This window comes from Lepidochelys olivacea, assembly GCF_965140295.1.
Source record: "Lepidochelys olivacea isolate rLepOli2 genome assembly, chromosome: 7".
Taxonomy (NCBI): domain Eukaryota; kingdom Metazoa; phylum Chordata; order Testudines; family Cheloniidae; genus Lepidochelys; species Lepidochelys olivacea.
In genome coordinates, this window is record NC_140417.1 from 118551255 (window position 1) to 118568208 (window position 16954).

The following is a 16954-nucleotide window of genomic DNA, read 5'->3' on the forward strand; positions in this document are numbered from 1 at the left end:
ATGATTCCTTTATTCAAGCATTACAAATACAGCTATCAGAGTAGCAACCGTGTTAGTGTGTATCCGCAAAAAGAAAAGTAGGACTTGTGGCACCTTAGAGATGAACAAATTTATTTGAGCATAAGCTTTCGTGAGCTACAGCTCACTTCATCGGATGCAGTGAGCTGTAGCCCACGAAAGCTTATGCTCAAATAAATTTGTTCATCTCTAAGGTGCCACAAGTCCTCCTTTTCTTTTGCAAATACAGCTATGAGAGTCTGCTGTAAGCCCCAGCCTGCCACACCCTGTTCTGCCCCGGCAGAGATGAGCCCTGTCTTCCAAATGCCAGCAACATTGCTGCTGAAAAGTGGTTTAGATTCACTCCTCAGCTGGTGTAAACCTGTGTAAGCTCCATAGTACCTGGGTGCAATGCTATGGCCTGTGTCATACAGGAGGTCAAACCAGATGACCTAATAGTCTCTTCAGGCCTTAAAACCAGGGAGATGATTTGTTATGGGGCACAGGCAGCAGTTGACCCCCCCTTCTGACTTTTCATAGCTCCTTGTCAGCTCGTGCTGTGGTGTCTACCCTGGGCTTGAGGGGGTTGCTGTGTGGCACGCTGTGGCTACTAATCACCGTATTGTCAGCACTGCCCCCTCTCCTCAGCAGCTGGACAGGCAGCAATGGTGCAGCTTAGCCTGGAGCTGAGTGTGGAGAAAGCGGGGCCCTGTCCTAGGCCGCCCCTCTGCTCCATGCTCCCTAGGATAGGACTGGTGCACCGCCCCTCTGGGATGGGACTGGCCTGCTAATCCCCCTCATGAGCAGTCATGGGCAGGAAGGCAGATACTGTGGTGCTGATGCCAGGAGACCTCCTCCCAAGAATTTTTCTGAAATGACGCCCCTGCTTAAAATCTATGAATGTAGCCTGCTGTGAGCACAGCTTTGAAAGGAGTCAAAGCAGCAAACTGGAACAATAAATAGATTACAAAACAAAATAGAAATACGAATAGTTTCATGATTTTAAAAAGAAATCAAACAAGAGAATAAAATTGTATTGTATCGATGCACAAGAAGCAGAAAATTAAACCAATCTGTTTCACCACTCAAGTGGAGTGAAGCGGAAAAAGAAACAAACAGCATAAATGGTACCAAGTACATTAAATGTTAAAAAAAAAATCTTTTTATTCGATGCTTTGAGTTGTTAGCTAGAATTTTGTGTATCTTAATATGAGCTTTATTTTATTCTATTCTGATGGTGTTCCTTTTCAGGACTCTGGACAAACTGCTAGGCTGTCAGAGGAGAAACTGACAATATTTATATGGGCCAGAATCCAAGTACAGTTTATTTTTCTTGTTCAAGTGCCCCAGACAGACCTCTCTGCATGGCTGTGTGGTGACTGGCTGACTTTCATGTTTGCAGCAGCTAAGGTAAAATAGAGAAATACAGGCAGCCCCTACGTTTCTGACAGAAGCAAGTAAATAACAACTTATCAAGCAATATATTTAAAACAATACATTTATAATGCCAGGCTTCTGGATTTCAGTGCACAATATTTAAGGCAGTAGAAGATAATTTCCTTAGGGTTCATGTCACCGGTTGATGCTGATTGCGTATTCTGAAATATTGTGAGGAATGGATTGAGATATTCATGACAGTAGGTGGACTAATGGAATTCTGTGACTATTTAAAATGTGCAGGAGTTTGTTATAATACTGTAATAGAAATGTCATTTGTCCTGATGGGAATAGAGAGGGAGAAAAAAAGCTGTCAATGAATAATAATGAAGTTATTTAAATGCCAACTTTCTCACAAACATTTTATAAAACATAAATTATTCTAGATGTTTTCAGCTAGTTACACAGAGAAGTCAGATTCATACCCGTTTGGATGTTTGGTGCTGTTTAATTATTGTCAGGTCATTAGGCTGGGTAAAAAGTAAAAGTGTTTGTCTTGCTGGCTGCGTGCAAAAATAAGTTTGATTTCAGATAAACATTAAAGAGTCTCATTCTAAATATTCATTGGTACAAATCAGAATTGACACCCCTGAAGCTAATGAAATTTGTATGGTGTAAAATGGGTGTCCATCAGATCAGGAACAAGCCAAATGCTCTGTCTCTGAATATTACACATGTTAGTATTTGAATTCCAGTAGCACCCACTATGTGTTAGCGTAACTGCAGTAAGGGCTTGTCTGCATGAGAAAGTTGCACTGCTTTAATTAAAGGTGTGATTTTTAAACTGGTTTAGTTAAGCTGGTGCAAACCCCGGTGTGGATACTCTGTTTATTTTCAGAGTGGCTTAGTTTGGTGTTGCTTAGGTTGATTGGGAATAGATTTAAGCTAAATCAAAATAAGGCACTCTGAACTTGAACTAAGAGTGTCCGCACAAGGGTTTGCAGCAATTTGAGTAAATCAGTTGAACAACCATGTTACCAATTTGGAGATTCTGGTAAGCAGTGGTTACCAAGATGTACAACAAGCTTTTTATTGACTGTTCATATAGGGCTAAGTCTCCATCCTGCCTAAGATTGCCTGTTCGAAAAGGACCAACCGGGCTGTTAAAAGCTTGGTCAGTGGGGCTAAGGCAGGCTCCCTGCCTGCCGTGGCTCTGTGCAGCTCCCAGAAGCATCAGCATGTGTGCTCTCTGGCTCCCAGGCGTAGGGGCAGCCAGGGTGCTCCATGTGCTTCCCCCACCCAAGCACCGGCTCTGCAGCTCCCATTTGTCGGGAAATGCGGCCAATGGGAGCCTTGGGGGCAGGGCCTCCTGACCGCGCGGATGGGACCGCGCGCAGAGCCTCCTGACCGCGCGTCTGCGTAGGAGCCAGAGGGAAGACATGCTGCTGCTGCTTCTGGGAGCCGCCTGAGGTAAGCACCTCCCAGAGCCTGCACCCCAACCCCCTGCCGCACCCCAAACCTGATCGCTCTCCCATCTCCCAAACCCCTCGATCCCAGCCTGGAGCCCCCCCCCCACACGCCAAACTGCTCATCCCCAGCCCTACCCCAGAGCCTGCACCCCTGCATCCCAACTCCCTGCCCCAGCCTAGAGCCCCATCCTGCACCCCAAATCTCTCTTCTTTGACCCCACACCAGAGCCTGCACCTCCGCCGGAACCCTCACCCCCTCCCGCACCCCAACCACCCTGAGCTAGCCCAGTGAAATGAGCAAGTGAATGAGGGTGGGGAGCGTGAGTGACAGGGGGGGATGGAGTGAGTGTGGGCAGGGCCTCTGAGGAGGGGCGGGGCAAGGGCGTTCGGTTTTGTGTGAGTACGAAGTTGGCAAGCCTAATGTGCCTCTACTCTACCTGTCCTGTAAGCAAATGGAAGATTTTACTCTCCATGGTTACCAGTCCAGCTCTCCTGCACACCTACATAGTCAGGGGAATATGGAACCTTGACAATAGTGGCCTCCTCTGGGCAGGGGTAGAGCAGCCGCATCCCAAGAGTTTATCCAGGCACACTTAACGCTTCACACGTGGAATAAAGCACTGCCTTCCCGGGATGCAGGTGGAAGTCATGACCTCCATTCAGTGCTGCAGAGGTCAAAATATGCTCCAGTTCAGTATCTTATTTAAGCATGTGCGTACTCTTAAGCATGTGAGTTGTCCAGAGAGAGTTAATCAAATATAATTTACCATTTTTCTCCCAGTCAACAAAATGGCTTTTTAACAAAACAGTAAGTTTTGTGACAATTAATGTGTTTTGTCAAAATTTGTCATGATTTCAACAACAAAACCCCCCAACAAATTTTCACATTTTTTGTTTTCCAATGAAAACTTGAAAACTCTTGCAAAAAACATGTTTTCTTCTAAGCTTTTTGCAGAAAATAATATTTTTTCTTTACCAACTTTAGTCAGTGAGACTACTGTTGCGCTTAAAGTTATACGTGTGTTTAAGTACCTTGTTCACTTGGAACCATGGTTGGTATATAATTTAAATATTGCAGCAAAGAAAGAAAACCTTGTTTTTCTGCCCAGTTGGTCAGTTTTTTTTCCATCAGAACAGTTTTCTGTCCAAAAATGCTCATTCAACTAAATCAAAGCGTTCCATGGGAATGATCTATCTATGTTGCTGGAATTTTTGATAGAAAATTATTGAAAAGATTCATTTTGATAAAGTTGAAGCATCTTGTTTTGACTTCACCATTTTGGCTTCTGTTATAATGTAACAAGGGGAAACACTACAGTCAAAATGAAAAGTTTTGTCCATATAGACAAGAATCACAGAATGTCAGGATTGGAAGGGAACCTCTGGAGGTCATCTAGTCCCACCCCCTGCTCAAAGCAGGACCAATCATTGAGACAGCCAAAAAAAGTTTCAGGTTTTCTGATATACAATATTTGTTCCACGTGAAATTTTGAATTTTCACGTTGACTTGGGAATGAAGTAAAAAATGATGATTTCCAGCAAAACAGAATTCTAGGTTCTGACCAGCTCTGTTGATAATATTTAGTCCAGATATAAAAAAGAAAGGCAGCATTCAAATGGCATGAGAGGAAAAGGAAAAAACAGATGCAAATAAGATATGTCTAGTTATGTTTTCTGGAGTGTGTGATTATTAGTCAGTTCAGGCAGAATCACAAAAAGCATGGTTTATGGATAAGACTGAAATCAGATGCTAGCTACTTTGATCACTTGCATATTTGTTCATCTGCAAAACATCTTGTTCTTTTCCCCAAGCTTTCTACTGTTTCTAGTGCTGTTATAGATGTTGACAGAAGCACTCTCTTCCAGCTGTATATAATGTTACCTTGTAAATAAAGCCATGAGTGCAAAATAATTGCCTGGAGAGTCAGAAAAAATGGCTAGTAATTCTGAATATAAGATTATTACTTACAATAGACCTGAAATATCTGTTTAGTGGTTGGTTTCTTGTTTTGTCTTGTTTTGCTGTGTGGCTTTTTGTTTTTAATATCTTCATAATAAAATTTATGTGGTGAATTCTCCTGGCCATTTTCCTGGTGTCACTCTATCAAAATAAATGAGATAACATTAGTGCAATTAAAGGGAGACATTCACCCATTCATCAATATACAGATTCCTAAGGCTCTGAGCCAAATTCTGCCCTTTGGTAACTTATACTTTTTCATCTTTACTGATCATCTCAGTTTAAACAGAGGCAGAATGTGCGCCACACACAATTTGCAGCAGAAATATCAATAAAGAGCATATGCAGATCTTGGCCACGGGGAGGCAGTGTTAAGAAATGGCTGGTGTAATAGAGGGAAGCCAGGAATTCAGGATTCTGTTGTATTCTACCTACTGCGTATGGCTTCCAGCATCATAGCATTACAGCATCTCCCATTCGTTCAGAAGAAGAACTAACGTTAATGATACCCCCCCCTTCCTTCCTTCTCAGCCCATCGGCGAAATCGTTTGTGTGGGGCTGTGCATGTGTGAGAGAAGATCATTGACATAAGTTTAGCCACTAACACAAGGTCATGGTCATGCTTATGTCTTTGTGGGAGTGAATGTGCTAGTTTAGGCCCAGTTATCCCCTGTTGTCACAAGCCGCCTCCGACTTGCTGATGGCTTCGTTGTTCTGGTGGAATATTGCTGTCTTGGGAGCGCACAGTCACCGAGGATGGGGGACTCTTTGGCCAATCCCGTGGGAGGCTTGGAATCCAGCAAGCTTCAGCTGGATTCTGGATTCCGTGGGGGACCAGTGTAGAGAGTGGCACACTCGGGTAACATGCTTATGTTGAGCTGGGTTGCCAGGCAGTGAAGTGGCTGCATTTTGTACCAGGTAGAGCTTTTTTCTGGGTGTGCGGTTTAGTTAGAGCTGGTGGGAACAGTTTTGCCAAAATATACGGAACTGAAATGGTTTTCAGAGCGGTATCCGTTTTGGCAAAAACAAAAAGAGAGAGCGGGCGGGGGATGACGACACATATGCCTGCTTGCTATGTAGCCTAGTGGTTAGGGCATTGATTAGGATGAAAAACTCGGCTATGAATCAGACAGAGCAAGGACTGCAACCTGGTTCTCCCACATCCCAGGACAGCGTTCTAACTGTCAACATATAATTGTCTTATTATAAAGCTTGTGTTTTGATCCCCAAACGGACACTTTGACACAATTCCGTTTTTTGCAAAAAAATATTTGAAAGGTTTTGTTTTCTTTAAAATGTGGAATTAAAACAAATTTTGAAACCTCGAAGGTTGCTGAGAAATGGAATTGCCATCTTCTGGTCAGCCCTTGGTTTAATTCCTAGATACAATGAGATGTAATAGCCAAACCTGGAGATCATGGATGTCGGTAGCCAGGCATCAGAATGATAGGATGGGAGGCGATGTTCTGGCCATCTGCAAACGGAAGTGGAAGTTTTTAGTGATACATCCATGCCTTATAATGACAAAATTTGTGATAGTAGTGTGTTTGTTTTAAAGGTACACGTTCTTCTTTTAAAATATTTATGCTCGTCCAGAAACACATTGCATTCTTTTGTGGTATATAGTCCCAGACAGTACTAAATGGTGTTCCATCATCTACCACATTCTTCTAGATACTAGAAGATAATTCTTTTAAACAAGATCCACGTAACGAATTGCATCTTTTGCTAATAATTGATCTCTGTTTCAGTCAAGTGTCAGAATAGAGTTCTTGGCTACATTAGACAGCCTTAAATGTTTTCTTTATTTGTCCTCTTTAAGAACAGATAGCTGATGTCTCTATTGGCAACATTGATATCAGAGGTACTTTCAAAAGACGCACATCAATTTGTATGGTTGTTAAGCATTTTTTACCATCCTCTATCCAATGGTCCACACAACAAGCCCATGTTAACTGTAATACTCATGCTGTTGGGCTTTCATAAAGGAAATCAGTGGCTTTCACTCTGAGAACACATTGTTTTTACTAAAAAGAAAAGGAGTACTTGTGGCACCTTAGAGACTAACAAATTTATTAGAGCATATGCTTTCATGAGCTACAGCTCACTTCATCGGATGCATGCAGTGGAAAATATAGTGGGGACATTTTATATACACAGAGAACATGAAACAATGGGTGTTACAGAATCACAGAATATCCGGGTCGGAAGGGACCTCAGGAGGTCATCTAGTCCAACCCCCTGCTCAAAGCAGGACCAATCCCCAATTTTTGCCCCAGATCCCAAATGGCCCCCTCAAGTATTGAATTCACAACCCTAGGTTTAGCAGGCCAATGCTCAAACCACTGAGCTATCCCTCCACCCAACTGTCCAGCAGTTGACAAGAACAGTAGGAGGGGAAATAAACAAGGGGAAATAGTTTTACTTTGTGTAATGACCCATCCACTCCCAGTCTTTATTCAAGCCTAAGTTAATTGTATCCAGGTTGTAAATTAATTCCAATTCAGCAGTTTCTCCTTGGAGTCTGTTTTTGGAAATGGCCCACCTTGATTATCACTACAAAAGTTCCCCCCCCACCCCCCCCTCCCGCTCTCCTGCTGGTAATAGCTCACCTTTCCTGATCACTCTTGTTACAGTGAGTATGGTAACACCCATCGTTTCATGTTCTCTGTGTATATAAAATCTCCCCACTATATTTTCCACTGCATGCATCCGATGAAGTGGGCTGTAGCTCACGAAAGCTTAAGCTCTAATAAATTTGTTAGTCTCTAAGGTGCCACAAGTTCTCCTTTTCTTTTTACAAATACAGACTAACACGGCTGCTACTCTGAAGCCTGTTTTTACTAAGTAACAGCACTTGGCTGTGCCTGGAAAGGATGCAGTATCTCATGTAAAAAAAAATTGAGTGAGCTTATAATATACTGAAGTGATAACTTAGCCCCTCGCTCTCAGTTATTTGGCATTTACAATAATTATCATCATCTCTTCTTCTATCGAGAATTAATGTTTCTTATTGAACGTGTTTATTTTAAAGTGCAGTGGGAAGATGCTGTTTTAATGTTTCCTAATCCAATTTAAATGCAAATGTTAACCACTCACATGATGCTGTGTGTACATAATTAAGCATCATTATATACTACATGAATCATTCAAAAAGCTCTAGAGAGCCATTCCACTATGTAAAACATAGGCTTTACACTGAAAAGCAGCCAAGTGGCTTGTGCCTTTTGTGATTAAGTATTTGTACTTATTAAAGCTCTCTTTTGATTTATAGGTCAACAGATTATGGGACAACATATGAGAAACTGAACGATAAGGTTGGCCTGAAGACTATTTTGAGCTACCTCTACGTCTGCCCAACCAACAAGCGCAAGGTAAATGAAAAGACTTTTAGTGTCTTGTTAGTTTAAGATATGACTTCTGCCTTGACTGGTTAATCTTCATCCATTCCCTAAATGTTCATTACTGCTAATATAAGTACTATGGACCAGATCCTGTGTTTGTGTAAATTGGCATAGCTCTATTGAAAAAATGCTGGTTTACAACAGCTGAGGGTCTGGTGCTGTGATTGTCTACAAGACATGGATGGGCATAAAAGGTATCGAATATCCAATCATATTTATACCTTCTAGCTGGGGATGGTTTCATTGTTTAGAAGGGGAGAGACTCTTTGAGATGTTAGGATCTCTGGAGGCCAGATTGCATGTAAGGTTATTTGCCTTGAAAGTTCTCCCACTAGCCAGCTGAACAGGATCTGACAAAATCCTGACAAGAAAATGCTCCCAAAGCCCAAAAGGTTTTACTTAGACAAGCACTCCACTGAGTTACAATTTAGTGAGAGTTTGTAATGCCGACATGCTTGTAAAAGGCAGAGGCTACCTTCTCTTCTGTACATTCCTGGAGGGGTCTCTTGTTGTATGGAAGCATAGGGCACAGGATATGAAGGAGTAGGGTGATTACTGGGTATAATGTCCTGGATTGTCCCACACAGACCCCTGATTAAGGGGGACCCCCCATGCAGAGTCTCCCTCAAATTCCATATTAAGCAAGGTTTCAGCTGTCTTGGTGGTACCATTCACCTCCTCTCTGCAGACCCTGCTGCTTCATCTCAGCCTGTCGTGTGTGTCCTTTTAGACAGCTTGCTTTTTGAGGCAGGGACTTCATTTTCCTCTGCACTTGCAAGGCACCTAACTGGTTTAGGGAAATTGAGACAGTGCATATAGATTGGGAATTTCCATGCAGTATACACAGGATATATGCCTGCATAAGAAAAAAGATGAGGAACACCAGCATTTTCGATCTTAAAGTCTGTGTTGGCCAAGGCATGGGAACAGTTGTTCAAGGATTGTTCATTTGAGGTGAAATTTGCCCCTGTGCAGAGTGTCAGTACAAGGCTAGGTACCAAGAACTATTTAATCACTTAGGACTTCTTCCTCCCACCGCATGGGTGATAAATTAGGGTGGGATCCTGTCTGTAGGGCTTAACTGGGATATAAATGTTGCACAGGCTTCATGCTGGCCCTTTGCACAGTAGCGAATTTCGCCCTTATTACATACTTGTGCTGTAATGAGGGACTGAAGGGTCATATGTAGTAGTGGCAGAAATGATCACTTGGGTCATCTGGTTTGATATCCTGCATTTTATATGACTGCCTTTTCCACAAATGACTTCTGTGACCTATTATGTGCCAGAAAGAAGTTACCATTTGCACAAGCTAAATTCCCTTGAGGCAGCATAAATTTCTGTCTTTTGAAAATATTCAGAGTTTTAAGTCTATGAATATCTCTACCTTGCTCATTTGAGGTCTGACTCGTCCATGTTTTGCATTCATCAACCACATTCTGGTTTTCCACATTACACATTGAATTGCCCGTCTGTGACTTGAGTGCAGGGGATAAACATCACTTCCAAATAAACAGAGAAGAATGATGTTTGTGAAGTCATTTAGATGACTTGAAACCCATATTTACCCAGGATGTCCATGTAGTCTGAACAGAACCAATTTTTGTACAATGTGCCATTGATACTCTGGTATCTCTTACTCAAGTAACTTTTCATTCCCCAACTAAAATGGAATTTGCAAATTAAGGTCTCAGTTCTGCAAACACCTCCATACTTGAGTAACTTTATGCACCGAGTCACCCCATGGGTTTTAACGAGATGACACATGCAAGTAAAGTGACTCATGTGAAGATGTGTTTGCAGAACTGGGGCCTAATTCAGATTATTTCAGTTTAAGTGATCCTGTAGTTTCTATGCCTCATGGACAAGCTTGACAACCGTACCATTAGCAGTACTTTTAGACTACACTGGCACATGAAGTTGGGGGTGTGATTCCCAGCTCAAGCAGACATAATCACCCTCGCTGTCTTTGAGCTGGCATGCTCAAAATAGTCGTATAGCTGTGAAAGCATGGGCAGCTGTGAGCAGTGGCATGGGCTGTACGGTTGCCAGGTGTCTGGTTTTCGACTGGAACACCCAGTCAAAAAGGGACCCTGGTGGCTCTGGTCAGCACTGCTGACCGGGCCATTAAAAGTGAGAGGAAAGTGATCAGGAACAGTCAGCATGGATTCACCAAGGGAAGGTCATGCCTGACTAATCTAATCGCCTTCTATGATGAGATTACTGGTTCTGTGGATGAAGAGAAAGCAGTGGATGTATTGTATCTTGACTTTAGCAAAGCTTTTCACACGGTCTCCCACAGTATTCTTGTCAGCAAGTTAAGGAAGTATGGGCTGGATGAATGCACTATAAGGTGGGTAGAAAGGTGGCTAGATTGTCGGGCTCAACGGGTAGTGATCAATGGCTCCATGTCTAGCTGGCAGCCGGTGTCAAGTGGAGTGCCCCAGGGGTCGGTTCTGGGGCCGGTTTTGTTCAATATCTTCATAAATGATCTGGAAGATGGTGTGGATTGCACTCTCAGCAAATTTGCGGATGATACTAAACTGGGAGGAGTGGTAGATACACTGGAGGGCAGGGATAGGATACAGAGGGACCTAGACAAATTGGAGGATTGGGCCAAAATAAATCTGATGAGGTTCAATAAGGATAAGTGCACGGTCCTGCACTTAGGACGGAAGAACCCAATGCACAGCTACAGACTAGGGACCGAATGGCTAGGCAGCAGTTCTGCGGAAAAGGACCTAGGGGTGACAGTGTACGAGAAGCTGGATATGAGCCAGCAATGTGCTCTTGTTGCCAAGAAGGCCAATGGCATTTTGGGATGTATAAGTAGGGGCATAGCGAGCAGATCGAGGGACGTGATCGTCCCCCTCTATTCGACATTGGTGAGACCTCATCTGGAGTACTGTGTCCAGTTTTGGGCCCCACACTACAAGAAGGATGTGGATAAATTGGAGAGAGTCCAGCGAAGGGCAACAAAAATGATTAGGGGTCTGGAACACATGACTTATGAGGAGAGGCTGAGGGAGCTGGGATTGTTTAGCCTGCAGAAAAGAAGAATGAGGGGGGATTTGATAGCTGCTTTCAACTACCTGAAAGGGGGTTCCAAAGAGGATGGCTCTAGACTGTTCTCAGTGGTAGCAGATGACAGAATGAGGAGTAATGGTCTCAAGTTGCAGTGGGGGAGGTTTGGGTTGGATATTAGGAAAAACTTTTTCACTAGGAGGGTGGTGAAACACTGGAATGTGTTGCCTAGGGAGGCGGTGGAATCTCCTTCCTTAGAAATTTTTAAGGTCAGGCTTGACAAAGCCCTGGCTGGGATGATTTAATTGGGTATGGGTCCTGCTTTTGAGCAGGGGGTTGGACTAGATGACCTCCTGAAATCCCTTCCAACCCTGATATTCTATGATTCTATGAAGTCTGATTGGTGGCTCAGAGAGGAAGGCAGGCTCCCTGCCCGGATCTGCGTGGCTCCTAGAAAGTAGCCGGCTTGTCCGGCTCTTAGGCGGAGGGACAACCAGGGAGGGTTCGTGCACTGCCCCCGTGCACAGGCGCCACCCCTAGTGCTGGCTCCATAGCTCCCATTGGCCGAGAACCACAGCACATGGAGCACACGGAGCTTCCCTGGTCGTGCCTTTGCCTACGAACCAAAGGGACACGTCACCGCTTCCCAGGAGCAGTCAGAGGTCAGTGCCTCCTGGAGCCCACATCCTAAACCCCATCCCGCACACCTGCCCCACCCCAGAGCCCGCACCTCCAGCCCAGAGCCTGTACCCCCTCCTGTACCCCAACCCCGTGCTCCAGCCTCGTGAAAATAAGTGACAGGAGGGGGGATGGAGTGAGTGGGGGGTGAGGCCTCAGGAAAGGGATGGGCAAAGGTGTTTGATTTTAGCAATTAGAAAGTTGGCAACCCTAACAGGCTACCCTCCCCAGGTACGTACCCCTGGGATCCAGGCAGGTTTGTACTTGGGGCGGCTAGCCCAGGTTGCCACTCACCTCACTGTTCGCATACAAAATGGAAATGACTGCCTAGGAAGGAGTACTGCAGAAAGGGATCTTGGGTCATAGTGGATCACAAGCTAAATATGAGTCAACAGTGTAACATTGCAAAAAAAGCAAACATCCTTCTGGGATGTATTAGCAAGAGTATTGTAAGCAAGACATGAGAAGTAATTCTTCCGCTCCACTCTGCTCTGATTAGGCCTCAGCTGGAGTATTGTGTCCAGTTCTGGGCACCACATTTCAGGAAAGATGTGGATAAATTGGAGAAAATCCAGAGAAGAGCAACAAAAATGATTAAAGGTCTAGAAAACATGACCTACGAGGGAAGACTGAAAAAATTGGGTTTGTTTAGTCCGGAGAAGAGAAGACTGAGAGGGGACATAACAGTTTTCAAGTACATACAAGGTTGTTACAAGGAGGAGTGAGAGAAAAATTTCTTCTGAACTTCTGAGGATAGGACAAGAAGCAATGGGCTTAAATTGCAGCAAGGGCGGTTTAGGTTGGACATTAGGAAAAAAATTCCTAACTGTCAGAGTGGTTAAGCCCTGGAATAAATTGCCTAGGGAGGTTGTGGAATCACCATCATTGGGGATTTTTAAGAGCAGATTGAACAAACACATGTCAGAGATGGTCTAGATAATACTTAGTACTGCCTAGAGTGCAGGGGACTGGACTAGATGACCTCTCAAGGTCCCTTCCAGTCTATGATTCTATGCTACCATGGCTACCTTACTATTTTTAGCGTGCTAGCTCTCAAGAGCTAGCACAAGTATGGCTATGTGAGCGGTGAATCACACCCCCAACTCCAAACGTAGGCCTAGCCTTTGTTCTGTATGTTTGCAGCAAGAGAGATTTGAGTTAGATATTAGGGAAAACTTTCTAACTCTCAGGATAGGAAATCACTGGAACAGGTTACCTAGGGAGGCTGTGTAATCCTATCACTGGAGGTTTTTAAGAACAGGCTAGACAAACACCTGTCAAAGTGGTCTAAGGTGTGGTCTACACTAGTGGGGGGGATCGATCTAAGTTACGCAACTTCAGCTATGTGAATAACTTAGACGTACTTAGATGTACAGAGATCTACTCACCATGGTGTCTTCACTGCGGTGAGTCAACTCCTGACGCTCCCCCATTGACTCCACCTCGCTTTGGTGAAGTACCGGAGTCGAAGGGAGAGCGCTTGGTGGTCGATTTATCGTGTCTAGACTAGACATGATAAATTGACCCCCGCTGGATTGATTGCTGCCCGTCAATCCAGCGGGTAATGTAGACAAGCCCTAAGTATACCTGGTCCTACCTTAGCGTGGATGGGAAGTGGGTGGACTAGATGACTTTTTGTGGTCCCTTCCAACCCTATTTTCTTATGAGTCTATGATTCTGTCCATTTTGATGTTTGGGACATGGTTGCTTTAAGAAGAATGGGGAAGAACAAGGCGGTTCTGGGGAGGAGAGATCCATGGAGCTGGGGATTTTGACACCTGTTCTGTTAATGCTGTGGGTGGTGTTTGGGGAACAATGCGAAATGTGAGTTATCCATGATACAGTGGTGGATTATTCCAAATATGCTTGATGCTGGGACAGTATAGCAACTGGTGTCATGTCTGGGATCATCAAAAGACTGTCTCTCTCTCTCTCTCTCTCTCTCTCTCAAGTTGTATGAAAGCAATGTTGCCACTTGGAAGCTGACCTTTGAGCTGTGCGTGGATGTACAACAGGGGATTTAGGATGTGGAGCATCACTCCTTCCCCACTCCAATGGACTTGAGTTTTTGCATTGTTTGAATGATTGCTGGAAGACCCAAAAAGAAGACTGGTCTACCCTGGCTGCTGCAGAGCTACCTGATTAATGTACCATACTTAACTAAATTGCTAAGATTTCAGAAAATCAGGCTGGATAATGAGATCTTGATTTAAAAAATAAACACACAGGCTTGTAGCTCTCCTAGTCCCACAAAGGAGTTCAACACAAATTATTGAAACTGAGTACAGTACTTTGAGAGAAGATGATGACTGACTGTTCTCGGACATTTAATGTAATGGAAGCAGAGAGGGTTCCTAGGCATTTAAATCATGATTTTGATTGTTAAATGGAAATGAAACGAATGTGCAGCTGCAGATAAATGGGGCTCTCAGGGTCTTCTTTTGAAATGCTGATAGATTTAAGAAACATGGTAGGACAATGAAGGTCTTTACAAATGGCGAGAAAATCAATAACGTTGACACAGCAGTATATTTGTGTACAATTTCTTTCCTTGTATCGTGATATTTTCCAACGAAATAGGCATTTGATATATGGAGAAAGGGATGTACTTGAATAAAACCTGGATCTAGGCCCATTGAAAAGTCCTTTTGTGATATTTTTTTCCTAATCAGTTATCTCTGAGAAATAAAAAGCACATTGAATAAATAAATATTAATACTTTGCATGGGTATCATGAAAGTCCTCTGATGGTCTCAAAGTTGGTCTGTTGCTGATTTGTCCTTGGAAACTTGGGCCAAGATTTTCAAAAGTTACTAGAGATTTTGGGCATCTCTACATTAGTACGTTCAACTTGAGATGCCCGTAAAAGGACCTGCTTTTCAGAAGGTAGGTGCTTGAGGGGAATTCTGAAAATCAGGGCCCATTGGAATTATTATTGACTTATTAACACAGGGTGCCACCATGACACCAATTCAGCCATAAATTCCTTTATTAAATCCAAGGGCCACCTGGCAGTTATACAATTTATTCTAAACATGTCTAAAAAGCCCAAATAATAAGCAATTATTATTACCCATGGAGCAACAAATTCATAAGCACTTGATTGAAATACTCACAAAAGGCCTAGACCCAGGGTTGCTTAAACCCGTGCTGGCTAGCTCCAACTGGATAAGCAGGTACTAGTAACGAATACTTTGATAGGTTATCTTTTGATACTCTTTTAACAAACAAGTGATGTCATTGCCAATGGCTAGCTTTAGTTAAGAACCAGTATGGGGCAGTTTGGGGTTGACCCCTTTCCTGGCCTTGAGTAGACAAGATTTTATGAATGTGCTCCTTCTTTAAGACAACATTGGTATGTTAAAGGTTACTACCAGTTCATCACAGAACAGCTCTTCTTTATTGTTCAAACTAGTTAGAACTATTCCTGAAAATTAGAGGCTTCTCTTTTCTGATCAGCCAAACTTTGAGCTCAGCATTTTCCCCAAAACTAATCTTGCCAGATGCCACATAGATTCAAAAATTAGAAGCAATCGTTTTCAAAGCCTTGTTACATTTTCCCACTTTATATTCAAAGCCTTTCCATGGCTGATAAAACCTCTTTATTTTACTTAAACTACAAAACACATCTACTTTCCTTCATTCCTACAGGGCCCAGTGCTTAATTTGTCATGAAAGTGGTGCTGGGGCTTAAGCAATTAGGTGCCGGGGCTCTAGCATTTTTTTTTTTAAATTTTCATAATTGATGCGGCAATCCCAGAGGTGTCGGGGCGAGGAACTGCCAAGCTTAGAGGTGCTGGGGCTGTGAAGTGCAAAGCCCTGGCACAAATTAAGTACTGACAGGGCCCCGCTAAAACATCTCAAGACGGAGGCACCTACAATCACTAGTCATTTCTGAAAATCTTGATGTATTTGTAGTTGTGCTTTGACTAGCCTCTCTGAGAGATTGCTCAGAAATGCAATGTTTGAAACTGGGCAGTAGTTGGCTAGAATTAATGTGTCGGGATAGGGTTTTTTTCAGTGTTGGTTGGACTGTTGTGTGTTTGAAGAAGGAAAGGAAGATTCCTTCTGTGGACAATGTGTTGGCAGTTTTTGTCAGGAGTGGCATCAGTTGCTCCTGACTCCTTCACAAGCTAGTGAGGTGTGGGTTGGCCCATTCGTGCATCTCTTAAGCATCCAAAACTCCCATTGCTTTGTAACATGTGTTAAAGCTTACAAGATTTGGACCAGGGTATATTGATCCACAGCATCCCAGGAATACCAAACACAGGCTGATGGTCTGTTGCAAGTTTGTGTGATCTAAATTAGTTGTCCTACTTGTTGGTCAATACTAAGGACTGGTGAACTGGTTCAGATCAATTCAGATCAAATACCAAATTGACCAGCACGTTCTTCCCCAAAAGTCAAACTGAGTTTGAAACTTTTTGCAGAATTAAACATTTGGACAATTTTTGTTTTCTTTTTAAAGTTCTCAAGAGCCTCAGGACTGCTTGGATTTTGCGTGCCACCGGAAGCAAAAGTTAATTGATGGCATATTAATAACTTTTCAGATCTGTGTGTGAATGAACGAGTGATATTATCTCATTCTGGCTGGCCCAGAAAGAAGATATGGTACCTTCTGTTAGAAGGTGGAGAAGTTCTCCTTCACATCGAGTAACAAGGGCCTTCTCATTTTATGGTAGAAAGACTAGGGTTCTGGTCCCAGCTCCCAGTGGAGGGGATTTATGTAGTAATTGTACCTTATGTGTGCTGGACATACATTTATTACCCATTTTCCCATTGTTGTTCCTTTGCTAAGCTTGGCTACTGGGTGACAGGATTGTATGACCTCTGAACTACTGGTTTATAGAGAAGCATCAGCAGAGAGCAACGGAAGATGCAGCACATTCGGGCAAAAGGGCATTTTTAAAGGATAGGGTTGACTTATCAAAAGCTGTATCCTTATACTATAAGGCGCTGATGCAGCAAACGACTTAATCATATGCGTCAAGTTAAGCATATGGAGTAGTCTCATTGACTAAGAGAGCAAGAGAAAGAGAGTAATAG

General features: G+C 43.3%; 1 protein-coding gene across 2 annotated transcripts in view; it reads left to right on the forward strand.

Annotated features, from left to right (window-relative positions):
* Positions 1–16954, forward strand: part of SORCS1 (sortilin related VPS10 domain containing receptor 1) — a 428683-nt gene that overhangs the window by 183607 nt on the left and 228122 nt on the right. For both annotated transcript variants that reach the window (XM_084634878.1, XM_084634879.1), the window contains exon 3: positions 8078–8177. In XM_084634878.1, coding sequence (XP_084491004.1) covers positions 8078–8177 — 100 coding nt within the window. The remainder of the gene's footprint in view (positions 1–8077; positions 8178–16954) is intronic.